This window comes from Balaenoptera ricei, chromosome 8 (assembly GCF_028023285.1).
Source record: "Balaenoptera ricei isolate mBalRic1 chromosome 8, mBalRic1.hap2, whole genome shotgun sequence".
In the NCBI taxonomy this organism is placed as follows: Eukaryota; Metazoa; Chordata; class Mammalia; order Artiodactyla; family Balaenopteridae; genus Balaenoptera; species Balaenoptera ricei.
Window position 1 is genome coordinate 101,860,453 of NC_082646.1, and position 26,960 is coordinate 101,887,412.

At 52.1% G+C, this 26,960-nt stretch overlaps 2 protein-coding genes across 5 annotated transcripts; one reads left to right on the forward strand and one right to left on the reverse strand.

Annotated features, from left to right (window-relative positions):
* Positions 1 to 1,362: 1,362 nt before the first annotated feature.
* SMTNL1 (smoothelin like 1) lies at positions 1,363 to 18,908 on the forward strand. Of its 2 annotated transcripts, none has more exons than XM_059931623.1 (8): positions 1,363 to 1,476; positions 5,622 to 6,988; positions 7,234 to 7,366; positions 7,479 to 7,530; positions 8,508 to 8,666; positions 8,850 to 8,964; positions 9,117 to 9,268; positions 18,684 to 18,908. In XM_059931623.1, exons 2-8 carry the CDS (start codon positions 5,624 to 5,626, stop codon positions 18,772 to 18,774), a joined length of 2,067 nt encoding a protein of 688 aa, XP_059787606.1. In that variant the 5' UTR covers positions 1,363 to 1,476; positions 5,622 to 5,623; the 3' UTR covers positions 18,775 to 18,908. The 2 variants fall into 2 exon arrangements, with proteins under 2 accessions (XP_059787606.1, XP_059787605.1); XM_059931622.1 differs by lacking the exon at positions 18,684 to 18,908 and adding an exon at positions 13,749 to 14,153 and having other exon boundaries at positions 1,365 to 1,476.
* On the reverse strand, positions 15,929 to 26,676 carry UBE2L6 (ubiquitin conjugating enzyme E2 L6). 3 transcript variants are annotated; one of them, XM_059931625.1, is made up of 5 exons: positions 26,562 to 26,634; positions 23,972 to 24,071; positions 22,886 to 22,981; positions 19,593 to 19,779; positions 15,929 to 16,236 (listed from the first exon to the last, which is right to left on the reverse strand). In XM_059931625.1, exons 2-5 carry the CDS (start codon positions 24,068 to 24,070, stop codon positions 16,085 to 16,087), a joined length of 534 nt encoding a protein of 177 aa, XP_059787608.1. In that variant the 5' UTR covers position 24,071; positions 26,562 to 26,634; the 3' UTR covers positions 15,929 to 16,084. The 3 variants fall into 3 exon arrangements, with proteins under 3 accessions (XP_059787608.1, XP_059787610.1, XP_059787609.1); XM_059931627.1 differs by lacking the exon at positions 23,972 to 24,071 and having other exon boundaries at positions 26,562 to 26,676; XM_059931626.1 differs by lacking the exons at positions 22,886 to 22,981; positions 23,972 to 24,071; positions 26,562 to 26,634 and adding an exon at positions 20,999 to 21,439.
* Positions 26,677 to 26,960: the final 284 nt, after the last annotated feature.

The window sequence follows — 26,960 nt, forward strand, 5'->3', positions numbered from 1 at the left end:
CCCGTGTCCCCTGCACTGGCAGGCGGATTCTCAACCACTGCGCCACCAGGGAAGCCCCCCACAATGCCCTTTTCATGCCCTTAAACTTACAGACATCTTATCACTAAATGCAGCTGGCAATCAACAATATTGCACTGTTCAACCATTGGTACCCAAACTTGGCTTTCAGATCATCCCAGGAACAGGCCCCAAAATTCCCGTTCCATATTTCTACTAACTAATTAAATCATTTATTTATTCACTATCCATTTATTGAGCACTTCATATGACCCAGGCAATTTGCTAGGCTCTGGGCATACAGCCATGAACATGACAAAGTCCCTGCCCTCATGGAGCTTAGAGTCTAGAGAGAAAGTCAGGTAACAAGGAAATGAATAAGGTAACTTTGGATTCCAATCCATATTCCATAAGAAAATAAAATATGCAGAAGCGATGGAGAGGAACTCAAGGTCGTGGGAGAACTCTCTGCGGAAATGAAATTTGAGCTGAGAGCAGAAGAATGAGAAAGGACCAGCCTTGCAAACAGCAGAAGCAGAACGGTTTACAGCCCTGAGTATGGAAAGGAATCGACTCATCGGAGGAATACGAAGGAGCCAGTGTTGCTGAAGCGGTGGGGAGGGGGAGGGGCTGGGGGGGGGTCACAAGCTTGCAAGTCACAAGCCCCTCACACATTCTCCAGAAGTAGTACCTTTCTTAGATCACAGGACACCTACAGAAGGTAAAGGTGTTTCGTCTTTCTGAGCAAAATCTCGATTCAGCACAAAAATCTGTTCAGAGCCTCCTGTGTACCCATCACCTCAGCTCCAAATAGAACTCGGCTTTGTATTTCCTAGACTCTCAGCGCAGCGATCCATCAGCTTGGGCCATCACTCTTCTCTCTCTCCCCAACCGCTCCCCGTCCAGTGGGAGCCCTGAGAGACATCGCCACCTCGGCAGCTGTCCCGTTCACCCCTCCTTAGCCCACCCTTCCGCAGCTGCTTTAGTCTGAGGAAGGGTAAAAGGGACTATTTAAAGGACCGTGTTGGGGGGGACGCAGAGGAGGCCTAGCCTGGGCTCTGGATGGGCAGGGGAGACCAGACAGCTGGTGACCATGCTCCAAACGGGCCTGCAGATGGTTTGGGGAGTCGCCAGGGCCAGGCGAATACATCGGGAAGGGAGATGAGCGCAGGACGGATGCTGCCCGGCGTCAGGCGGGAGGCACTGGCTGTGATTGAAAGGTGCCACCTGTCAGATCCCCATGGGAAATCCGAGCCTTCCAGTTCAGGGGAGAGTGTTGTACCAACAGGACAGTAAACAATGCTCGTCTGCAGCCCCAGGATCTTGCGGGGGCGGGGGGGGGGGGTGGGGAGGGGGAGGGGGAACGGGGACTGAAGAGCTGGGGGCTAGAAACCGCAGGGGCTTAAAGACAGCCCGGGAGTGCGGTCGCTCAGCTGGAGGAAGGAGACAGCTCCAAGCCCCCAGGGAGAGGCCCTACAGGTAGGAGAAGCCCTGGGCCCCTTTCTAGGCACCCCCTCCATCTGCCAACTCCTCTCCCATCTTCCAAGGGCCCGAGGAGCCTCCAAGCAGGGCCCCACCGTTGGAGAAATCCAGGCTCCTTCCTAAGTCTCTCCACCACTATGTCCACTCTTTTTCAATGCCAGAGCTCGGGGGCTCAGCCCTGCGGTGCTGGGCAACTTGAGGTCACCCGCCGAGCAGCCTGCAGGTGGCCATCCATATGGACCTGACGGGTAGAGAGGGCCTTGGGAGACTTACCAGTCCAGTTGGGGTGGGAGGCAGAGTCTCTAAGCAGTTGAGAGTGGCATCTCCAAGGGATGTCCCCGCTGAGGTGAGGGATGGTAAAAGCTTTGGGGCCACTGGAAGACAGACTGGGGAGCAGTGAGTCGTGGAGGTGTTAGCTGAACCATCAAACGTTGTCTGTACCATGTGGGGCTTGGAACTCGGGCTCCTGGGTACTTTTCCTTCCAGTCTGCTGAGAAAAACAGGAAGAGAGAGAGGGGAGCTGTCTGCAGTGGACACAAAACAGGGGTGGAATGAATCTTTCCTTCCTCCTTCCTGGGGAAGGAACGAGGGAGGAAAGTGGAGAGGAAGGTCTGCCATGCACTTGGAAGAGAGAGCTGACCTCTTCCGCCATATCTGACTGCCCTCCCCACCAGTGGGGTGCCCCTCATCCTGGGCTGGAGCCTTTGAAGGGACACTGGCTGAGGAGCTGGCGGGGGCAGTGTCTCTGGCACATGCTCTGGACTGGTTGTCAGGAGACCTGGGTTCTAGGTACAGGTGGGCCATTTAACTGTCCTATGACTTTAGTCAAGGGGCTTCAACTCCCCAAGCCTCAAATTCCTACTCTGTAAAATGGGGCCAGTAACACTTATTCTGAAGGGTTAGAGTGAGGAACTAGGAAGGTAAAGCAGGGGACCGCAGCGCAAGCTGTAAACTGCTATGGAATTAATGCTGGGGTGGGTGGTATTATCCGGGCGTCTCAGTATTCTGAGTTTCTTCACTCCTTGGCTATTTATGACAAGCCTGGAGGGTGGAAAGCTGAGGTGATGCACACACAGGATGGCTGAGGGGTGTGTATGTGTGTGTATGTGTGTGTATACACCTGCCCTTCCCCTCCACTATGCTAAGTGTGTAGCATGTAGATGAAGGGTAAGATGGCTGCAGCACTCAGCTATGTCTTAGCCAATTACTCCCACATTTTGAGATATAAAAAGGGCTTATCGGAACTTCCCTGGTGGTCCAGTGGTTAAGACTCCGCACTCCCAATGCAGGGGGCACGGGTTCGATCCCGGGTCGGGGAACTAAGATCCCACGTGCTGCACGGCGCAGCCAAAAAAAATTTTTTAATAAACAAATAAAAAGGGCTTATCATCTCATTGGTGTTCAGTTCTTTTTGCCTTGTCTTTTACCAACTAAATGCCCTCATGGCTGAGTCAGGACCTTAATGTGGCACAGGGCTGGACAGAGGCCAGCCTACACCATACAAGCTGATGTATACTGAGTGCTCCTTCCATGCCAGGCACACCCCAAAATACTTTCTATGCATTGGCTTCCTTAACCCTCCACTGTCCCTATGAGGTGAGACCTATTTTTATCTCCAGAAATCAAAATACAGGGAAGGTAAGTAGCTTGCTCAAGGTCACAGTGGGAGAAGAAGTGAGAGCTGGGATCCCATCATAGGAAGCTCCAGAATCAATGATTTTCACCACTGCTTCCTACCACCTTCCAAACAAGAGTGCAAGGCAGGGACGGGTTGTGTGGATCATTTAGACCGGCACTTGCCATAGTTTCTTCTGCTAAAGGTGGCATCGCTCAAGAGGGCAATAGATGCACCTCAGGGAAAATAAAGCAAAAAGAAAACGAAGCAAGAAAAAAAAATCCATGGCCACATAGGTTTGGAGAAAAGCAAGTTAAATAGAGCTAAGCAAAATTAAGGTTCCTTTACCATGGGGTATCTGGAATCTATTTAAGTGCTAATGAAGTTGTAAGACTCTAAAAGGGTCAAGAGTAAGCTGTTTCTGGAACAACCTTAGCCAAAGAACACCTCCCCCACCACCGCAGCCCTTAATACGGTCTTAGGAGACCCTAGTTTTCCACAGAACACAGTTTGCAAACCTGATCTAGACCAATCCTGTCATTGTATTGGAAACCGAGGCTCTCTCCAGAGAGGCAAAGAGACTTGCTCAGGTCTCAGACCAGGAGATGGGGTTCAAGGCATGCTCCCAGCTCCCTGCAGATGTGCGTTCCATCCCCCAGGCTCATTTGTTTCCCTCTAACTTTAATAGATTCCCGGAGCTGCTGAACCATGAAGGGGCTCTGGTGGGAGGGGTGGAATTGGAGGGCAGCATGAGCATCTTTGAAAATCCCAGCCTACTTCCTAGGAAACGGTGGGAGACCAAATCCAGGGACACCAGGACTTCGATCTGGGGGCAGTAAGACCTGAATGGGTGGCAGAAACAGAGCCCTGTCCCTCATATGCCTGTCTTCTTGCCTCTGTCCCAATTACTCAGGTACCCTGGGTACTGTATCCAGAACGATGGCCCTGCAGAGGGCAGGAGGTATTTTTAGCCAGTGACAAGGAGTGTCTACTTCTTTTACTGCCTGAGTCATGCCCTGAACGTTATTTGGGGATTATTTTCTCTGTAAACAGACCCCCCCCCCCAAGAAGGGCAGAAGCTGAAGGAGCTGGCCCTGTCCACCCCCACCCCCAGCTGTTTTTGTAGATCGGACGGTACAATCATCCCTTAATGTCTGTGGGGGATTAGTCCCAGCTTCCCTTGCAGATACGAAAATCTGCGGATGCTCCAGTCCCTCATATGAAATGTTGTATTTGCATATAACCTTACAATCCTCTCTAATACTTTAAATCATCTCTAGATTACTTATAATACCCAGTACAATGAAAATGTTATGTAAACAGTTGTTAATAACAATGTAAATGCTCTGTAAATAGTTGAAGTGGCAGCAAATTCAAGTTTGCATTTTGGAATTTTCTGGAATTTTTTCTTCAAATTTTTTCCATCCAAGGTTGGTTGAATCCACAGAACCCACAGAAAAAGAAGGCTGACTGTATATACAGTACTTGAATAGGAAACCTCATGATAAAGTTGGAGGATCAGATTTCCCTGCAGAGGTTAGTTAGGGAGAGTATTTTCTGTTCTTCACCAAAAGAAACTCTTCCATGCCCAGGCCCAGCTCTTCAGAGAACCACACACACAGGCTGGCAGTGCTGGCAGAGACCCAGAGACCAAGCTGGCCCAGGGTTTCCCAAATTTCAGGCATTTTAACACCACCTCCATGATTTAGGTATTTTGTATCCTGTATTCTGCTTTCCTGAAGGTCTTCCTTTGAATTAACTTACTTTACTTCAATAAATGTATTTATAAAAGAAATTTTATATCACTATTGGAAATGGAAACTCGATATTACTGACCAGAAACAGAAAGTAACTGTAAAAATAAATACAATGGAATCAAAACAGTATTATTAGGGACTTCCCTGGTGGTCCATTGGGTAAGACTCCGAGCTTCCAAGGCAGGGGGCCTGGGTTCAATCCTTGGTCAGGGAACTAGATCCCGCATGCATGCCGCAACTTAAAGATCCCACATGCCTCAACGAAGACCCGGCGCAGCCAAAATAAGTAAATAAAATAAATACTCAAAACAAAACAAAAAACAGTATTATTAAGTTCTATCTAGAGACTTCTGTCTGCTTTGGGCTCTGAGCATGAGGGCAGCTATCTCCATCAAAAGGGGAGAATAGCAACTGCTCCATGGGGGTCTAGGAGGCTAGTGTCAGATTATAACCACCTCACTGACTTATTCAAAAGGAGGTCAAATCATTGAAAAGGCATTATGGAACCCAGTGTTCCTTAAAGCCCAAGTCACAACCTGCAGGGGGCCTTTAGGTGAACATCATCCAACATCAAGTAAACGTGGCTGGCCCAACACCCCAATTTTGGGGATGTGGTGCTCTACCCCTTCATTTAACCAAAGGGAAAGTGGATACTTGTGTCACATGTCTGAGCAGTGGGGGACCCAGGACTGAATTGCAGGTCTCCAGACTCCAGGGCCTTCAGCGGCAGAAAGGGGGCATGACCAGGCCTGCTTGTTTTCTCTTTTCAGAGATGGAGAAGAAGGAAGGGAAGCCCTCTGAGGACGGGACCCCTGTGTCCCCAGCCACGGAGGTCCCAGAGACAGTGGGAGGCAGAGCCTCTGCTGAGGAGGAGGCCACAGGCCCAGCTGAGAGGACCATCACAGAGGGGCCTCCAGATGGGGCAGGAAAGCAGGAGAGGGCACCAGCTGAGGACAGCATTTCAGCGGAATTCCAGGGGGAATCCAAAGGGGAGGCTGAACTTCAAAAGGAGGACAGTGGGAAGCAAGAGACCACCGTGGCTCCTCAGGAGATGGCTGAGAGGAAGGAAGAGACCAACTCTGAACCCAAGGAGGCTGAGGGAAAAGAGGAGACCACGTTGGCCTCTGAGAACCAGAAGGCTGATGAGAAAGAGGCCAAGCCTGGATCTAGGGAGAAAGCCAATGTGAGTGATGAGGCACAGGCTGCTGGGGAGCAGGAAGACAAGGCTGGAGGCAGGGAGGCTGCTGGGAAGGAGGAGGCCAAGGCTGGAGGCAGGGAGGCCAAAGGGAAGGAGGAGGCCATGGCTGGAGGCAGGGAGGCTGCTGGGAAGGAGGAGGCCATGGCTGGAGGCAGGGAGGCTGCTGGGAAGGAGGAGGCCAAGGCTGGAGGCAGGGAGGCTGCTGGGAAGGAGGAGGCCAAGGCTGGAGGCAGGGAGGCTGCTGGGAAGGAGGAGGCCAAGGCTGGAGGCAGGGAGGCTGCTGGGAAGGAGGAGGCCAAGGCTGGAGGCAGGGAGGCTGCTGGGAAGGAGGAGGCCAAGGCTGGAGGCAGGGAGGCTGATGGGAAGGAGGAGGCCAAGGCTGGAGGCAGGGAGGCCGAAGGGAAGGAGGAGGCCATGGCTGGAGGCAGGGAGGCTGCTGGGAAGGAGGAGGCCAAGGCTGGAGGCAGTGAGGCCAATGGGAAGGAGGAGGCCATGGCTGGAGGCAGGGAGGCCAAAGGGAAGGAGGAGGCCATGGCTGGAGGCAGTGAGGCTGATGGGAAGGAGGAGGCCATGGCTGGAGGCAGGGAGGCTGAAGGGAAGGAGGAGGCCATGGCTGGAGGCAGGGAGGCTGCTGGGAAAGAGGAGACCAAGGCTGGAGGCAGGGAGGCCAAAGGGAAGGAGGAGGCCATGGCTGGAGGCAGGGAGACTGCTGGGAAGCAGGAGGCCAAGGCTAGAGCCACTGAGGCTGCTGGGAAGGAGGAGGCCACAGTGGCCTCTCAGGAGGAGAGCGACAAGACGGAGGAGCCCAAGGCTGAAGCCCAGGAGAAAGCCAGTGCTCCAGAGACCAAGTCAGACTCTCAGAAGAAGACTGCCGTGGAAGATGAGGCCAAGCCTGAACCACAGAAGGAGGTGGTGAAGGAGGAGGTGAAGGAGGAGGTGGTGAGTGAGAAAGAGGAGAGGAGGGAGGAGGCCCCGCAACGTTCCAGAGTCCCCTGCCCACCCCGCCCCCAAGCAAGCCCCTCCCCTGCTTTAGTCCTTTGGGACAATCCAGTCTTCCACCCACTGATATCAAGAGCCTGGGGTGGGGGATGCAGCACTGTGGCCCCAGGCTGCCTTCCAGATCTTTCTGAAGCCCTCCAGAGCCTCAGGCAGGTGCGAGCCCACACAGCTCATGTCCATTCCAGGAGCCAGGCTGTCCTGATGAAGAACAGGACCAGGGTGTGGAGGAAGAGTCAGAGGAAGGGGCAGGAGTGCTTCCCAGCTCCGCCGAGGAATGGCCCGAGAGCCCCACGGAGGAGGGCAACGGCCTCAGCCCAGGTGAGCGAGAGCCCAGGAGCCCACGGACGCTGCAGGGGCCTCCCTGAGGGAGCATGCGGGCAGCGCACCATGGGTCACCCCAGCTTCCCTCCCTCCCGTTCCTTTCCCCTAGACGGGCTGGGTCCAGACACCGCAGCTTCCGGAGAGACCAGTCCTTCAGCCAGGTAATGTCAAACTCTGGAGCCCCAGCTCCAACCCCTGCTGCCACTTGCTTCCTTTAAAGGCTGCCATCCCCTGGGCCTGGGCCTCCCCAGTGCTGGTCTCAAGATATGCCAGGAATTATGGTTTTCAGCCCCCTAGCCCAGGGCAGAGCCTAGGAGACAAAAGGAGCCGGAGTGCGGGAGCGAAGGGGCAGTGGAGCATATCTGGTCCGTCTCTCACTCGCTGCTGAAGCCTCCGTGGTGTCGGCCTCACCCGTAAGCGAGTGAGCAGAAAGCCTGGTTTTGAACAATGACTCTGCCACTTACCAGCTGTGTGGCCTTGGCCCCATCACTGCCCCTTTCCTCCCCTGTGAAGTGGGCACAGCCACGGTACCTACCTCATAGGATTTTTGTGAGGCTCAAACGACATCTGTGTATAAAGCACTCAGCCCAGCTCCTGGTGCCTGGCTGGTGCTGGATAACATGAGAGCCTTACTCTTGCCAGGGCACAACTTTCGTCATTAGAAGAGTCTTCCTTTATTTCGAGCTGAAATTCACCTCCGTGTCACCTTCTTAGGGAAAGGTACCCGGTTGAACGTTCGTGGAGCGTGGTCTACATTCCCCCTCCCATGCAGGCCTTAGAACCACCCTGTCAGGTAGCTATTCTTGCCCCATTTTACAGATGAGGAAGCTGAGGCTCAGAGGAGTGACATGACAGTCCCAAGATCACACAGCAAATAAGAGGCAAAGGCAGGATTCAAACTCAGGTCAGACCTCAGATGTGCCCTCGTTCTGCCCACACATGCACCAGACCACTGAGCCTCAGCATTCCTTCTCAGCTCTTGCCAGTGCTGGGCCCAGAGGAAACGTGTGCGAGAGTGGGGACCACAACTTCGTATGCCTCCTGAGACTGCAGGCACCACACTCAGCCAGCCTCCTCCCTCCTCCCCACAGTGGCTGGTCCCAGCCCCTCTCACCCTTCTCCAAACGTTTCCATGCAGTGACTCTTCACCCAGCGATGTGTCCCAGAGTCCCACGGAGCCCCCTCCCTCCCAGGAGAAGAAGAAAGAGAAGGCACCAGAACGCAGGGTGTCAGCTCCTGCCCGGCCCCGGGGGCCCCGTGCCCAGAACCGCAAAGCCATCGTAGACAAGTTTGGGGGGTAAGATGCGGGCAAGGAGCTGGTGGGCCTGGGTTGGTTGGAGGGTCGGGGGCGGGGGGGGTCCTGAGGGGCAATAGGAACAGGCCAAGCCCAGGCAGGAGGACTGACATCTGGGGCTGGGGCTCCTCCCTGGTGGGACCCTCCCACCTCTCTGGCCTGACCTTCTCTGTCCCTCGTGCACAGGGCAGCCTCGGGCCCCACGGCCCTGTTCCGGAACACCAAGGCCGCGGGGGCAGCCGTCGGCGGCGTTAAGAACATGCTCCTGGAGTGGTGCCGGGCCATGACGAGGAGCTACGAGGTGCATGGTGGGGCGAGGGACCCTTCCCCAGGGCAGCAGTGCTGGGAGGGTCTGTGTGGTGCAAAGCCCAGAGGGTGGGAGGTCCGGAGGGGGCAAAGTCCGGGTCCTCTGGCTGAGGCTCACCGAAGCCTCTGGGCCCCGCTTGCCCGCAGCACGTGGACATCCAGAACTTCTCCTCAAGTTGGAGCAGTGGCATGGCCTTCTGCGCCCTCATCCACAAGTTCTTCCCCGATGCCTTTGACTATGCTGCGCTGGACCCCGCCAAGCGCCGGCACAACTTCTCCCTGGCCTTCTCCACAGCCGAGTAAGCCATGCCAGGGGAAGCAGAGGTGGGTGGGAGCTCGGGGCACCTACACAGAATCGAGTGCCGGATTCACAGGGGTCGGATAGTGCGGTGGTCAGGTAGAGGCTGTCACCACGCATTCATGAATTCAACAGATATTTTTTTAAGATTTATTTTTTATTTATTTATTTATTTAATTTATTTTTGGCTGCATCGGGTCTTAGTTGCGGCATGCGGGATCTTCACTGAGGTATGCGGGATCTTTTGTTGCAGCGCGTGGGCTTCTCTCTAGTTGTGCATGCAGGTTTTCTCTTCTCTAGTTGTGGCACGTGGGCTCTCTAGTTGAGGCGCGCGAGCTCAGGAGTTGTGGTGCGTGGACTTAGTTGCCCCGCGGCCTGTGGGATCTTAGTCCCCTGACCAGGGATTGAACCCCCGTCCCCTGCATTGGAAGGCAGACTCTTTACCACTGGACCACGAGGGAAGTCCCCAACAGATATTTTTTGATTGCTGGGAACTGTTTTAGGACATAGCAGTGGGTGATACTTGCAAAATCCCTGCGTGCCTATGACTCACATTCTAAAGGGAGAGACAGATCATAAACACACATACGTGTGAAATATAATGTGAGGGAACAGGTGCCGTGAAGAAAATGCAGGCAGGGTAAGGGGTAGAGGAGGGGCAGACAGGGTGGTTGCTGAGATTTAGGGCCAAATTCTGACTCTGCCATTTGTTAGCTGTGTGATCTTGGACAGGCTCCTTCACCTCTCTGAGCCTCCATATTCTGTTCTTTAAAATGGGCATGACATTTCCTCTTTGGCAGGGCTATGGTGAGAATTAAGTAAATAATTAAGTAAAGTCCCTATAAACAGTGCCTAATCCATGGCAAACATTTCAAAAAAAAAAAATCTTAGCTCCTGTGTTATAACGAATGATATCACAGTTGTTATGATAATTATTATTCAGTGTGGGACCTGGAGGGGATTTATTGCTGGGGTTCACACAGCTGGGTGCCGGGGTGGTGGAGGGATGGAGACAGGGGTGAACTAGACAGGCAGGAGGGGTGTGAGGAGCAGTGTGGCCCAAGGAAGAACCTAAGAGACCAAGACATGGCTGCCAGGTGGCGGGGGAGGAGGAGGCACTCCCACCACCAAAGCACCGACACCAGACTCAGCCAAAGGCCTCCATCTCCACCCACCGGAGAGACATGACCTGATGGCCTTGGGGCTCCCAAGGAGCTCACGCCTGGAGCACCCGTCCTTTCCCACCTGGGGGGCGCTTCTGAGCCGCCTGGTAGAGACAGGACTATGCATAGGGTGTAGTCCATGCAGACAGCTCTGAGGCCCGGGAATGCATTTCCCGCCCAGTGCGTTTCTAAAGCCCGGGGGCGGGGAATAAGTCACTGGGGGTGTCGGCAGCACCTTGGTCCAGGAGGCTGAGCCCTCTGGTCTAGCCCAGGCCTGGCCACCAGCCTGCAGGGACGCCCGGGCAGCAATCTTCCCCTTTCTGGGCCTGCGTGTCCCCATCGGCAAAACGACATGGCTGATATTGATCTGTGCTTTTCATATGTTTGTTTCCCCCCTGACACATTCCTCAAGCAAAATATTAAATGAATGCCCAACATATTAAACAGATTTTAGGGAGGCCTTTTTAGGTTGGGAGGGGTTCCTGCAGCACTCCAGCTCAGCGCCCAACCCTGCTTCCCAAGATGGTCCCTGAAGCATGTCTATAGGGCCCTAGGGCACCAAGGATGCTGTTTGAAATCCACCAGACTTGATGCTAGAGAAGATCCCTTCCAGTTCATCCTGCCAAGGGATGGGGGGAGTGCCCTGGGGTGGGGGGCTGAGGGCGTCGGGAGCACCAGTCCTGCTCTGGGCTCAGAAGCACCTTTAATGGTGATGAACCAGGATTGGAAAGTGAAGCTCCTAGTCGGGGCTGAGAGCTCTCGGTGAACATCAGAAGGGCACGTGGCTCGGCCCTGACCAGGTGTCCCCGGCCTGTGGGGCCGGGTCATTGTCCTCCTGCAGCTGCCTTGCCTTGGCTCCAAGCCTGCAGAGCCACAGAAAGGCAGAAGGAATAATCAGGTGGTGGCGACAGGCTGAGAGGAGGCATCAGGCAGCAGTGAAAAGGGAAGGATGTGCAGGGGATGCGTGGGGATGGAGGGTGCAGAAAAAAAGAGGTGGAGGTGCCTCCTCCTTCCTAGCTCTTTTTTTTTTTTTTTTTTTTTGGCTACGCCATGAGGCATGCGGGATCTTAGTTTCCTGACCAGTGATGACCAGAGTTCAAACCCGTGCCCCCTGCAGTGGAAGCTCAGATTCCCAACCACTGGACCTCCAAGGAAGTCCCCCTTCCTAGCTCTTTGACCCTCGGCAGCTGACTTAACCTCTTTTAGGGCCTGGTGTGCAGATTAAGTGTGCAAAGTAAGGGGGCCCCTGCCGCAGCTGGCTCCCTTCTAGAACTTGCCTCTGATTCCCATGGAACAGTCAATGCTGGGGCCCCCAGGTGGCTTGATCGGCTGCTCAGGGAGCCCGACCCCATTCCCCAGGCCCAGTGGGAATGAAGCTTTTGCCTCTCCTGCATGGGAACAGCACCCCGACCCACACCCAGGAGCCAAGAGCACTGCACTGGTAGCAGGGAGCTTGTCCCATTCTTCGAAATCCTCCAGTCTGTGCTCCGCCCTCCCACTCCCAGGCCAGCCTGGCTTGGGTTTCGGCCCAGCTGTCTCAGCTCTAAGAGGATTTCCGCTGGGACCCTGGTTTCTCCTACTGCCAGCACCCATGGCGGTTTGGCAGGCTGGGACTGCTGAGACCCGGCTACAGGGCAGGGATGCCAGAGGCATCAGGCAGGCCTGCGGTGGAGTCCCAGATGTGTCACTCACTTTGACGTTGGGCAAATCACCAAAATGCTCTGAGTCTCCAGTTCCTCTTCTGCCGGTTGAACACAGAGTGGAGTAAATGAGACCATTCAAGGGAAAGCACTTGGGAGCCCCCTGGTGGCCTAGTGGTTAGGATTCCACGCTTTCACTGCCAGGGCCCGGGTTCAATCTCTGGTTGGGGAACTAAGATCCTGTAAGCTGTGTGGTGCAACCAAAAAAAAAAAAAAAGGTGGGGGAGGAAGCACTTGATAAAGCTCCTGGCACATGGTGGCAAGGTCCCAAGAGTGGTTAGATCAGATGATCAGCTTTAGCAAAGCCAGGAGTAGCTGGGAAGTTAGAAAAAGAGGACTTGCTGCTAAGTTCCATGCAGTTGCTCAAACACATTAAGCACTCGTGCCTCAGGACCTTTGCACATGCTGTTTCCTCTGCCTGGAATCCTCTTCCCGCAGATATGTACCTGATTTACTCTTTTTAAATTTTTTTTTATAAATTTGTCTTTTTTATTTTTGACTGTGTTGGGTCTTCGTTGCTATGCGCGGGCTTTGTCTAGTTGTGGCGAGCGGGGGCTACTCTTTGTTGCGGTGCACGGGCCTCTCACTGCGGTGGCTTCTCTTGATGCGGAGCACAGGCTCTAGGCGCGTGGGCTTCAGTAGTTGTGGTGCACGGGCTTAGTTGCTCTGCGGCACGTGGGATCTTAGTTCCACGACCAGGGACTGAACCTGTGCCTCCTGCACTGGAAGCGCAGTCTTAACCACTGGACCACCAGGGACATCCCCAATTTACTCTCTTTAAGAGAACTTTCCTGGGGTCCTTATTAAAATTCTCCTTGGAGAATTCCCTGGTGGTCCAGTGGTTAGGACTCCGTGTTTTCACTGCCAAGTGCCCGTTCAATCCCTGGTCGGGGAACTACAACCCCACAAGCCGCGAGGCGCTGGCACAAAATAAATAAATAAATAGATGAAAAATTTAAAAATTAAGCCATCACTAACATATTAAAAAAAAAATTCCCCTTCAACACAGAAACGTACCCTGTCCCCCTTCCCTGCCTTATTTTTCTCCACAGCACCTCTCATCATCTGACGTACCATCGATTTCTGTTTGATTACTGTCTGTCTAGTCTACTGTGGTGAGAATGTCAGTGACATGAGAGTGGGGAATTTTTATTTTGTTCAGTGCTGAATTCCCTGGAAGAGTACCTAGCACATAGTACCCCTCGATAAATACACGGAAACTGGATGAAGCTGGAGATGTTGCAGCTACAAGCCAACACTCTGGCTAGTGTTGGGGGTCTGTCCTTTAAACTCTCCCTGAGGACAGGTATACGAGCACGTGGAAGGGGTGGGCTAATGCAGAACTAGAGGGTCTCGCTCCTACATGAAGGCACACAGTGCAGTGAAAACACGGGCTTAGGAATCAGACCACGCTGAGTTTGTGTCTTGACTCTTGGGCCTCAGTTATCTCATCTGTACGATGGGATGGTTGCCCTAGATGACCTCCCAGCTCTGCCACACACAGTTCTGTGGGCTTCATCCTTGCCGGGCTGTCCCCACCCGTTCCCTGAGGCCCTGCATCCTTCACCGTTGGCTCTCTGCTCCACCCCTCCTCACCCCTCCCCATCCTGCCCCTCAGGGAACTGGCCGACTGTGCCCAGCTGCTGGAGGTGGATGACATGGTGCGGCTGGCAGTGCCCGACTCCAAGTGCGTCTACACCTACATCCAGGAGCTGTACCGCAGCCTCGTGCAGAAGGGACTGGTGAAGACCAAGAAGAAATGAGGGAAGAAATGAGGGGCTGACCAACCCTGTGGGCAGAGGCGGGCAGGGGGCCCAGCTGACCAGCCGTGGCCCAGAGGCTCACTTCTGCTCATGGTGGCAGCAGTGCTGGGGCTCAGACAAGGGCAGATGGCACCAGTCTTAACTACATGAAAAGTTCTTTTGTAAAATCCGGTCTAGCCCCTTAGTGCTCCCTCCCTACCCCACCAGCAACATCTCTCACTCGGATTAATAAACCCCGGCCGCCAGGGTTCCTCATCTGACATGATTTTCTCAACAACCATGAAAGGCATTTGGGAAAGGAGAGTGGGCTGGGTCCTACCACTAACCAGCTGTGTGTCCCTGGGCCAGTGAGTGAACCTCTCTGAGCTTCAGTTTACCATCTGCATGGGGATGATAGGAGCTCAAAATCATGCAGGTGCTGTGAGCGTTAAATGACATCATGAAAAGGACAAACAGCCTTGCCCAGGTCCTGTCACATAAGTGTTCTTTAAGTGATGGCCCAAAGTAACAACACATCTTACATTTCCGGCCATGGGTGGCACTTTCCCAATTCTCTTCCCTTTTTCCACACTTCTCCCAGATTAGGGAATTCCAGGGCAGGGACTAGAGTAGAAGATTCTCTACAAATCTCACCCCAACTAGGCTAGTGGGGCCTGGAGTGATTCCCTTGACTCAAAGGTACCCCATATTCTGTCTCTTAAAAGCCAGCAGTCTTCTAGGAGCTTAGAACCACTGCACCCAGAAAGCTCCTCCTTTGTGCTAAGTTAATCCCTCCAACCCTGGCTAGAGTTTTGGCTTGTTTTTGCTTTTCTGCTGCTCACTAGAGATGAACCCTGGAGCTGAGTATAATTTCCCGCTAACCATCTTGTCTGGCTTCATCAGCCATCTGGAGCATGTGCGCTGATGAGAACAGTTGATGAAAAACACAAAAACAAAACCCAGCCAGCTTGGCACTGCAGCTGGAGGTGTGGCCTCTGCCCTCATCAGCAGAGTGGACCTGGCAACCCACTGAAGCGCTCTGGGCCTTGGTTGTCTCATCTATAAAAACGGGGAGGTCATCCTTGTGGATGTGTCGACGACCGCTCAGGCCAAGGGTGGTCTAGTCCCTCACGGCCAGCTTTCCCCACAATGCTTGGGGTCACACAAGGCTCCATGCCCAGCGAGCCCTCAGCTGATGGAAAGCAGGGTCACACCTTCTACTAGACTGCAGCGAAATCCCCAGCCTCCTCTTCTCCCGATGAACCACCCGTCCCCTCAGTGAACACTCAGTTGGACTCCACAGTCCATCTGTGACTTTAATAGCTGGGCAAACACATGGTCTCCGTGGCTCCCGTGGACTGAAAGCTGGAGGGGGAACACCTCCCCGCCTAAAGCCTGGTCCCCAGGAACCAGCAACCTAATGGGATAGCAAGTGGTTTAAACACCGTGTAGTCAGGGGACCTCCCCAGCGGTCCAGTGGTTAAGACCTTGCGCTTCCACGGCAGGGGGTGTGGGTTCGATCCCTGGTTGTGTGGCCAAAAAAAAAAAAAAATTGAAAGAAAAAAAACAACAAAAAAACCCCATGTAGTCAGATTTCTGGGGTGGAGATTAGTTTCTTCACTTTATGATTCATCAGTGGAAGAGAAAAGGTTTTGCACCTAAATCTATACATGTCTATCAGCGGTCTGGCTGTTTCCAATCACTAAATCAACAAAACACTCAACTGTAAGTAGGAGTCCCTCCTCCCTGTGCCCTGCCTCCCTCCCATACTCCCCCCCTGCCCCTCTGTCCTCCCCGCACCCCCGATGCCTGGGCCCTCAGGGGATTCTGGTTGACTGCTGGGCTCATTTCCTGCGAGCCGGCCTGCGATTCCCACATCACAGAGCACTGGAGAGCTGGCCTGCGACTCAGCAAACCTAAATGCCCCTGGCCCTGGGGCAGAGAAAGGAAGTGGGGAAAGCACACCTGAGGCCAGTGGGTCCACGTACCACACACATAACTGCGGCCCCCCACACACACACATGCACACACACGCACATGCACCCACCCACCCACCCACACACACACACACAAATGACTAACAATCTAAGGAGGAAAGCTTGGAAGAAATGAGCAAGAAATGGACCACAAAGGGGCTCTGGCCCCTAGCCCATGACATGTGTCCGTCCATCACACAGAAAGCATCCAGTGCAGAGATGGGTCAGAGGCAGAGTTAGGAGGGCCGGTCCACTCCAAACTGGAGGGTGAACTCTTCGGCCCTCCTGTTGAACAGCTCCGGGTCCTGTGTCAGCTGGTCAGCAAGCTCCAAGCGAAGGGGCTGCCCCAGCTCTGGTTTATTCACCAGCACGTTGAGGGCCTCCAAAACTGGGGAGAGAGGTCAGATCAGGACATCAGGATGGAAGGAAGCGATGGCTGCCCAGATCCCAGATCCCCCGAAACGTCACACTCACTCCTTGGGAGATCCCCCCAGGAGGTTCCACGTCTTAGGATGACTCTGCAACCAAATGAAATGCCTCTTACCACATTCACTGATGATGCCCAAAGCCATAACCAGGTACATCAGTGCTTTTCAAACTATGTTTCACGGTGTCACAGAAGCTACCCATCATGGGGGCTGGTGAGATAAACAGGGTTCCTGGGTTCTATTCCCTTTTCAAGAAGAAACACTTTGCTTTTCTCTGTTGTGTTATTAGGATTCCAAAAAAACTTTTATTTGGGAAAAAAGATTCTGAGGCTCAAGACTGGAAACCACTACTGCCCCGTGGCTGGAAATCTTTCACGGGCGACTTTGGAAACCTGGTGAAGGCAGTGGCCCATCCCCCCAGGCACGTGCACATATGCATACACACAAACGTGTGGTTCTGGGTTCAGAGTGCTTCACCGACCTCCTGAAGCTCATCCAAGGACCACTCCTCCCCATCCCCACCCCCAGGATTCTTGTTTCCAGGGTTAAGAACTCCCGAGCTAGTCCAGCGGCAGGATTGATCGCACGCTGATTACGTCCATAGGCTCTGGAGCCATAGTGCGCACTATGGTAGCCACCGGCCATGCGTAGTTACCTCAATTTAAATTAATGGAAATTCACTACAATTAGGAATGCAGCTCATAGTCACATCAGCCACATTTCAAGTGCTCGAAAGCTACACGTGGCTAGTGACCATGGCATTGGACAGGGCAGCTACAGAAGGATTCCATCACCGCAGAAAGTTCTGCTGGACGGTGCTGTTTCAGAGTCACCCAAGCAGGCTCCGAATCCCAGCTCTGCCACCTGCCAGCTCAGGCAAGAGCTTCTCCTCTCGTACGCCTCAGCGTCCTCATCTATTAAACGGAGCTAACGAGAGCACTATTTCAGGGGGCTTCTGGGGGCACTAAATGAAGTTGGTGTGTTAAAAATGGCTGGTGTCCTTGGGTTAGAAAGTTCAAGTTCAAGTTCTCAGTGGTGCAGAGACATGTCTCAGACCAGGTCCTCAGTGGCCACCCAACTCCATTTTTGTATGCCTGAACTATGATGACTCCATTATAATTTCAATTTGTCATCAATGGATAGATACCAAAAATATAATATGGAATAAAAAAAAGTGAATTTTTATGCTGGAGGGGGTGTGGAGAAAAGGGAAGCCTCCTACACTGTTGGCGGGGAACGTAAATTGGTGCAGCCACTATGGAGAACAGTATGGAGGTTCCTTAAGAAACTAAAAGTAGAGTTGCCATATGATCCTGCAACCCTACTCCTGGGCATATATCCAGAGAAAACTCTAATTCAAAAAGATACATGCACCCCAATGTTCAAAGCAGCACTATTTACAATAGTCAGGTCATGGAAGCAGTCTGAATGTCCATCGACATATGAATGGATAAAGAAGATGTGGTACATATACACAGTGAAATATTACTCAGCCATAAAAAAAGAATGAAATAATGCCATTTGCAGCAACATGGATGGATCTGGAGATTATCGTACTAAGTAATGTAAGTCAAACAAAGACAAATATATGATATCACTTGTATGTGGAATCTAAAATACGATACAAATGAACTTATTTACAAAACAGAGACAGACTTAGGGACATAGAAAACAATCTTATGGTTACCATGGGGAAAAGGGGGGGAGGAGGGATAAATTAGGAGTTTGGGATTAACATATACACATTACTATATATAAAGCAGATAAACAGCTAGGTCCTACTGTATAGCACAGGGAACTATATTCAATATCTTGTAATAAACTATAATGGAAAAGAATATGAAAAAGAATATAAGTTCATAAGTATAACTGAACACGTGTGCATAAGTATAACTAACACAACATTGCAAATCAACTATACTTCAAATAAAGAAGTGAACTTCTGGGATTTCCCTGGCGGTCCAGTGGCAAAGAATCCGCCTTACAATGCAGGGGATGCAAGTTCGATCCCTGGTCAGGGAACTAAGATCCCACATGCCACGGGGCAACTAAGCCTGCGTGCCACAACTACTGAGCTTGTGCGCCACAACTACTGAGATTGCACACCTCAACTAGAGAGCCTGTGTCCGCGAACTACACAGCCCACGCGCTCTGGAACCCACGTGCCACAACTAGAGAAGAGAAAACCCGCACGCCATAACTAGAGAGGAGCCCGCCCACCACAACAAAGAGCCCGCGTACTGCAAGGAAAGATCACGCATGCTGCAACAAAGATCCCATGAGCCGCAACTAAGAGCCGATGCAGACAAAAATAAATTAAATAAATGAATAATAAATAAATCTTAAAAAGAAAAAAAGTGGGGCTTCCCTGGTGGCGCAGTGATTAAGAATCCGCCTGCCAATGCAGGGGACACAGGTTCCATCCCTGGTCCGGGAAGATCCCACATGCTGCGGAGCAACTAAGCCTGTGCGCCACAACTACTGAGCCTGTGCTCTAGAGCCTGCGAGCCACAACTACTGGAGCCCACGTGCCACAACTACTGAAGCCCACGTGCCTAGAGCCCGCGCTCTGCCACAAGACAAGCCACTGCAATGAGAAGTCCATGCACCACAACAAAGAGTAGCCCCCACTCGCCGCAACTAGAGAAAGCCCGCGCACAGCAACGAAGACCCAACGCAGCCAAAAATAAATAAATAAATAAATTTGTTTTAAAAAAAGAAAAAAAGTGAACTTTTAAAAAATGGCATGTGGGAATTCCCTGGCAGACCAGTGGTTAGGACTCCGAGCTTCTGAGCTTCCACTGGGCTGGGGGTCCAGGTTCAATCCCCGGTCGGGGAACTAAGATCTCACAAGCTGCAAAACACAGCCCCCTCCCCCCAAAAAAAGGCATGTGAAGCTCTTAGCACAGTGCCAAAGTGCCTAATTAAGTGATGTATGTTATCATTGTTAGGCCAGTCCCCTCAGCTGTCATTTAGGGCACTGAGCCCTGGAAAGGAACAGACTTCACCAAGGTCCCCAGATAGAGCACGCGGCCTTCTTATCCCAAGCCCTTCCCTCTAGAGCCCAGCTGCTTCTCTCTCCCCTGACCCAGAGTCAACGCTGCTCTTTCCCACCTGCCCAGATATGAGAACAGAGGCAGGAGCAGGTCAGCCAGCCCAGGATCTCAGGACGCATCCCTTCTATCTGACGACAGGCTCAGCTGAGACTCACAATTTTTATCTCCTTCCTTCTGGGCTTTTCTAACTGAACATCGGTCCCATGACTCCCACCCCCATCCAGTCCAGGTCCCTCCCTCTAGGCAGGGCCCGGGCCCACCTTGGCAGGTCTTGGTGAAAGGCCTCCAGTTCTCCTTGCTGATGATGGGCAGGCACACCCGCCCGCTGCTGTCCACGTTGGGATGGTAGATCCTGGTTGTGAACGTCACTGCCGGAGGCTTGAATGGATACTCCTCAGGGAAGCTGATGCGCAGGTTGAAGGCCTTGAGGTTGTAGGGCGGTTTCTCCTGTGCAAGAGAGGGATCAAGCTCTGTGCCGAGGCACGGCGGCTCATTTTCCTTCTAGGGCCTGAATCTGGTTTCCCCCTCTCCCCGCCCCCACCCCAGGGTCCCAGGCATCCTCTGCTCCACTCCTAGGAAGAATCGTGAATGGTGACAGGCCGCAACGCCAATAAACTCTGAAGGCATTGTGCTAAGTGAAATAAGCTAGATCCAAAAAAAAAAAAAAAAAAAGAACAAATATTGTATGATTCCACTTACGTGATGTACCTAGAATAGTCAAATTCATAGACATAAAATAGAAAATTGGTTACCAGATGCTGGAGGGAAGGAGGGATGGGGAGTTAGTGTTTAATAGACACACACTTTCAGTTCTGGAAGATGAAAAAGTTCTAGAGATGGATGGTGGTGATCGTTGCACAATAATGTGAGTGTACTTAGTGTCATTGAACTCAGAACATAAAAATGATGAGGATGGGGCTTCCCTGGTGGCGCAGTGGTGGAGAATCTGCCTGCCAATGCAGGGGACGTGGGTTTGAGCCCTGGTCTGGGAAGATCCCACATGCCGTGGAGCAACTAGGCCCGTGAGCCACAACTACTGAGCCTGCGCGTCTGGAGCCTGTGCTCCACAACAAGAGAGGCCGCGACAGTGAGAGGCCCGCGCACCGCGATGAAGAGTGGCCTCCGCTCGCCGCAGCTAGAGAAAGCCCACGCACAGAAACGAAGAGCCAACACAGCCAAAAATAAATAAATAAATAAAATTAAAAAAAAAAAAATGATGAGGATGGTACATATTGTTATGTGTATTTTACCATGTTAAAAGAGAAAAAAAAGAACTCAGAGCTGGAATGACCAGTTGCCAGGAGCCAGTAGAAGACCCTCTAGACTTCCAGCAACCAGAAGGCTTTCCCGGGCATCTACTCTGTGCCACCCTATGCTAAGGGCTCCACACACATTAGCCCATACGGCACAGTGTAGGGGTTATGTGGACTTTGGAGCCACTCTGCCTGAGTGTGACTCTTGGCTCTGCCACTTCCTAGCTGTGTAACCTCAGGCAAGTAACTTAACCTCTCTGTGCTTTTCCATACGGAACAAATAACAGACTTCTTCATAGGGTTTATGTAGGAATTAAATGAGCTAATTTATGTTAAGAGCTTAGAAGAGGGCCTGGCACACGGCAAGCACTATGTACATGTCAGCTATTAGGATGAGTATTAGGAAAACTCACGAGTATTAGCGTCTCCACTCCCAGATGAGGAAACTCAAGTTCAATGTATATAAGTAACTTGCCCAGGGCCACAGTGGCAGTGCTAGGACGGGAACTCAGCACCGCCAACTTGACTTCTCCACACATGGGCAGTGCTCTACGACCCTAGTGGGGAGGAACCTCGGGACTTGGGTGACCCCAGCATAGAGCACAGGGGCCTTCAGGCTGGTTCCAAAGCTCCAAATCCTTTCAGAACCTTCGTGAGAGAGAAGACAGGACAAAGACAGTCAGAATGACATAGGTATGCAAGCGCAGAGTCAAGGTTTTAAGAGAGCTCCTCTTCCTTAGCAGAAGGCAGAAAGGAAGCCGTAGGGGTCTTGGGTGTGTCTGAGATAAGAGCTGGGGCAAATGCTGTGCAGATAAAGAAAATGCCTTAGCTTTCGTGCTCTCGATAATAAGAAGAGGCTTGGGACCTGGGAAGTAGACACAAAGCCACGGGTGAGGCCTCAGAAAAGGACGAGAGAGCGTCTGTGTGTCCTTCTGCAGGGGTTGCAGGCTGGGCCGCCCGGGTCTTATCAGAGGAAGGAGGTGGCAGAGCCATGAAGCTGAGAGCCCTGGGTCCTGGGAACCCATCCTGGCTCCGCCTCGAGCTTGCTGTGTGGCTTTGAGCAGCTCTGGGGCTCAGTTTCCTCATCTGTAAAGATGAGGAAGTTGGACCAGACAGAGGGCATCACACTGCACCTTAGGGTCAGCTGAGAAAGCCCTACTTCTTCCGAAGTCCTGAGTTAAATAAAGCATTTTGTTATTCTTCCAGCCCAGAGCAGGTGTGGTGGACTGTTTCAACCCAGCAGCCCACAGGACGTGACAGAGGGTCAAGGGTTGTCCTGACTCAAGCCTTTCTCCATTGTTCTGGGCTACAGGTCAGTTGAAAGAGAAGATGGCATAGGGACTTCCCTGGTGGTCCAATGGGTAAGACTCTGCGCTCCCAATGCAGGGGGTCTGGGTTCGATTCCTGGTCAGGGAACTAGATCCCGCATGCATGCCGCAACTAAGAAGCCTGCATACCGCAATGAAGATCCCACGTGCCGCAACTAAGATCCAGCGCAGCCAAAATAAATAAATAAATAAATTTTAAAAAATAAAAAATAAAAAAATAAAGAAAAAGAATATGGCACAACCCAAGCCATTGCCTTGTCAGGAAGAAGTCCAAATCCTAAATAATCAAATGAATTGTTCCCATTAAATTCCAAAGAGCTAATAAAAAGCTCAATTGTTTTCATTTTTATTTCCAAGTATCCAAAGGTATATAGATGAACTTCTCAAAGGAAATATCTGTGGTCACTAATAATTAGATGATACAATAGACATCTTGCACTCTGATAGGTCCTTTGGAATATTACTTTCAAAGGGAGATTCTATCGAGATGATCTTTAATAATAAACAGAGAAAAAGCAGAATAGTAGAGATGAGTTATCTGTGCTGTCATATGTAACAATAATTTTCTGAAATACGATTTTTAAAAGAGAACAAAACACATCTTAGGTCTGAGGCAGCAAATTCTACCCACTGTGGGAAACAGGAACTTTATCCCTATCCTTTGACAAAGACCCAACAGATCTTTTCTTCTTTTTCTTTTTCTTTTTTTTATGCCCTTTGTCTACTGAAGCTTCCGTGGTGGGCTTGGTAGAAGGGGTCTCTTACTAAATCCAAAAGGCTTTTAGCCTCTTCATCAGTCGGCATGGACCTCAGAAGCAATCAATCCAGAGAGAGACCCCCTCTGCCAATGACAACCTCCAGTGAAAAACAGGATTCGAAGGCAGGGAAGATTCTCGCCCAGTCCTAACCCTCCCTGCCCAGACTCCTGGCCTAAGTGGCCCCAGTCCCAGGCCACGTCCTGCGGATACTCACAGGCAGGAGGAGAGCGTGCCACACCAGCACGTCGGCATCGTCGCTGAACAGGTTCCGCAGGTACCTGGGGAGCCCCTTCTGAAGGTCCTCCAGCTCCTGCAGGGGGACAGAGCATGGGCAGCTGGCCTAGTCTCCCCTACTTCAGCCCCCTCCCCCTGCCCCACAGCACACTGTCCAAGTCCCAAACAGGACCGCCCAGGGGACGGAAGCTGGCAGAGTCATAGCCCCCATTTGCTGAGCACTTGGTATGTGTCAGGCACGGTGCTCAGGGCTTGGAGTGAATCACCCAGTTTCAGCCTCACCCCAGCTCTGTAGGTACCGGGTGGAGGGAACACGCACATGACTGCTTCCAGATATTACAACTTGGGAGTAAACTCTCTTAGGAGCCTTTTCTCCTGAAACCAAGGGACTTAATGTCTGTCCTCTTGTCCTCTTCCTAGAGAGTCACGAGGTCCTCCCTCCCTTCCATAGCACGCAGCATGACGACGTGCCTTTACAGTGCTCAGGACAGAACGGGCAGCAAAGACAGCACCCTGCCCCTGTCAAAATGCTCCAGACCAGGTCTGGGGAGGCGAAATGACTCAGGCAGACCATAGCAGAGGAGAACTCTACACACCAAGCAGAGAAACAAGAGGACAAGCAGTGACTCACCTTCCCAGAAAGGTGACCCAGTCACCTGGACGTCACTGAGTTCCCCCAACAGCCCTCTCCTCAACAGCGCCCTCTATTGACACCTGACTAAGACATGGCCCAGCCCTCGAGAACTTCACTGGAGCAATGGAAGAAACACGGATGTGATTATGTGCATAACATGTGGACACATAATAGGGACGGAGAGGAGAGGGGAGCAGGAAAGCTTCACGCAGGGTGACACTGTGAGCTGGGTCATGCGGGATGAATAAGGGTCTACCATGCAGAGAATTGGAGAGGTACCAAGGCAGAGGGCCCAGTAAGAGCAAATGTATACGGTGCGTCCCATGCAAGATTCATAGTTATTATGGGAAAAGGGTTCCAAGGTCAAGTACACTGGGAAACACTAGGCTAAACAGACTTCTTTCCTACAGGACTTCCCAAAGGCTTTAATACGTTACTGTGTGTTGTGATTCTCGAAGGTATGAGCCCAAGCATGCAGTACTTCTCAAACGTATTAGACCAAAGAACCCCTCTCTCCATTTTGGGGTCCATCCTGTGGAACAATAGACTTTTTAAAAAATATTTTTCCTTTTCTTTTTAAAAAAATTTTTAAAATTTGAAGTATAGTTGCTGTACAATATTATGTTACAGGTGTACAATATAGTAATTCACAATTTTTAAAGGTTATATCCATTTATAGCTATTATAAAATATCGGCTACATTCCTCATGTTGTACAATACATCCCTGTGGCTTATTTTATACCTAATGATTTGTACCTCTTACCCCTCTACCCCTATGCTGCCTCTCCCCACTGTAATAGACCTTTAAAAAAAAAACAACAGCAACAGATAAAAAGACATTCAGGGAATTCCCGGGCAGTCCGGTGGTTAGGACTCCACACTTTCACTGCCAAGGGCGTGGGTTCGATCCCTGGTTGGGAACAGAGATCCTGTAAGTCACATGGTGCAGCCAAAATAAAAATAAAAATAAATAATAAATAAATAAAAGTATTTTTTTTAAAAAGACTTTCAAGGGCAGGTCATATTTTTCTGGAACACCAAATGGTATAAACCAGTGCTTCTCAACTGGGGGGTTACTTTACCTACTTGCCCCCGGGACATTTGGCAATGTCTACGACCATTTTTGGCTGTCACAAACGGAGGAGTGCTACTACATCTAGTGGGTAGAGGCCGGGGATGCTGGCAAACACGCTACAGAAAATTATCCGGCCCAAGATGTCAATAGTGACAAGGTTGGGAAACCCTGGTATAAACAAAGGCAGAGAGAAAGGTCCCCAAAGCCAGTCCACAGCTGGGGAGAGGTCCCTTCACACTGTGCACCATCTAAACTTTCCCTGCCCCCCAACATATAAACACACCCTTATCTCCTGTTTCTCATCTTTCCATACTCCAACTCTGTTCATGCCAACAAACTGCTTCTTGCACCTTCTGCCCAGAATCTATGACCCCTCATTTATCTTTTACCCCAAACTAGAAGCATCTGCTACTACAAGTCCTAGTTCCAGTATCATCTGTGACTCTTCAGCAAGAATGAAGCCCCAGGTTGAACACAGAAGCTCTGGAATGGACATTTTCCCCAAGTTTACTATAACTGGAAGAACTTGGACTTTACCGGTTGTATATGAGATCTCTCAAGACTTTCCCAAAGCCTGGGGATGCTGAAACCCCAAGCTAGGACACAAAGTTCGTTCCTGAGGCCTGTTAGGAAATCATCTGACTCCGAGGAACAGGAAATGAAAGTAGGGAAGCCACTGAAAGAGGCTGCCAACCTGGGCTCTAATCCCAGCCCCATCACTCCCTACTGGGTGACCCAGGACAATCAAGTTATTCTCTCTGAGCCTCAACTTCCTCATCTGTAAAATGGGGGTATAGGACTTATCTCACAGGGTTGCTGTGAGAATGAGATGAAATAACTAATGTAAACTACCTGGCATTTAGTGGTGCCAGTGCTATAAATACTGGCTCCTAGCTCTTTCCCACTTGGCTGGAAAGACTCTCTGCCCTATTTTGCTGCAAACCTCCAGATTTCAGTCCTTCTGGGCTGAGCCTGCTCTGGGTGCCCCAATCTCAGATCATTTTCTTCTCAGAGGCTGAGGGTAGCACCCCCTCTTCACCCCCCTCAAGCCTGCACATAGGAGGGGCACTTCTGAGAGCCTCAGAGCCTGAGGGGTGTCCGACCCAGGATCGCTCTACCTTCCCCATCTATCTCCAGTCCCAGCCACGTCCCAGTCCTCCAAACACCTTGGGTTTTCCCACCTCCTGGGGAAAATCGCCCCCTCCCCATCCTTCCCGACCTCACTTCAAATTGTGTCCCTGATCGGAATGAAAGCTCAGCAAGGATAGGTTTGTTTATCTCTGCCTCCGTATCTCCTAGAACTGGAGCCAGCATATAGGAGGCATTCAACAACATTTGTAGAACTAATGAATACACGCCACCTACTCCAGGACTCCTTCTAGGTTCTCCGTGGCATCTTTTCCTCCCGAGAATACCCTGAGAACGTTGCTTTCAACTCCCACTCAGCATCGCATACTTCTCGGGACTCTAACGTGGGTACCAAAATATGGGGCGGGCCATGGGCTATTCCAAGGCAAGGACCTTGTCCTGGTTATCTCTGTTCAAAAGGCACCTGCCACCACCCCCAACAGAACGCCTGGCTCCAAAAAAGACTGCAAGGAACCAACCCTTCCCGCACCTAAGACGCACGTAATTGTTATCACGAGTTTCTGGCACAGAAATGAAACTGAAACCAATTTGGGGGGCGGTGGCTCATCCCCATCCCCAGCACAGCTCAGGGAGCCAGCGACACCCCCGCTCGACACGTCCTCACTTCCCCACACTCCAGCTCTGGCCCCTCTCGTAGACCCACTCTTCCACTGGGGAGGGGGGAGGGATGCAGGGATTCAGCCAGCCCTGGTACCCAGACAAACAAATGCGCTCGGAGAGCTGGAGGAGGGATGGAGGGAGGACGGAATGGAAAGTCACCGGAACCGTGACAAAGGGGTCATCCTACTCGCCGTTACCTTCGCCACCCGCTTGCTCGCCGTCATCTCGGGACCGAGTGTAAAACTCCGACGGGCTCCAGCCAGAGTGCGCACCGGACTGCGAACTACGCGCGCCCCGCCCCGGGGACACCAGCTCCGGGAGCCCCGCCCACTTTCCGTTCCACCCGCGGTGACCGGGTTGACCTGCTCCCCACCGCCTCGGCTGAGACTGCGAGGCCACCGCGGGGAGGACCCGCCCGGTCCCCGGGGCGGTGGGCTCGGATCCCCGGAACTTGAGCTCTTTTGTCGTGAGACCAGGCGGGCCTGGGAGAGCGCGGCGTTGCCGGATCCCGGCGTCCCGCTAGGGGGCGCCCTGCACCAGGCAGCGAGCGCGAGGGGGCGCGGGGCCGGGGTCCGCCCATCCGGGTTCTAGTTCCA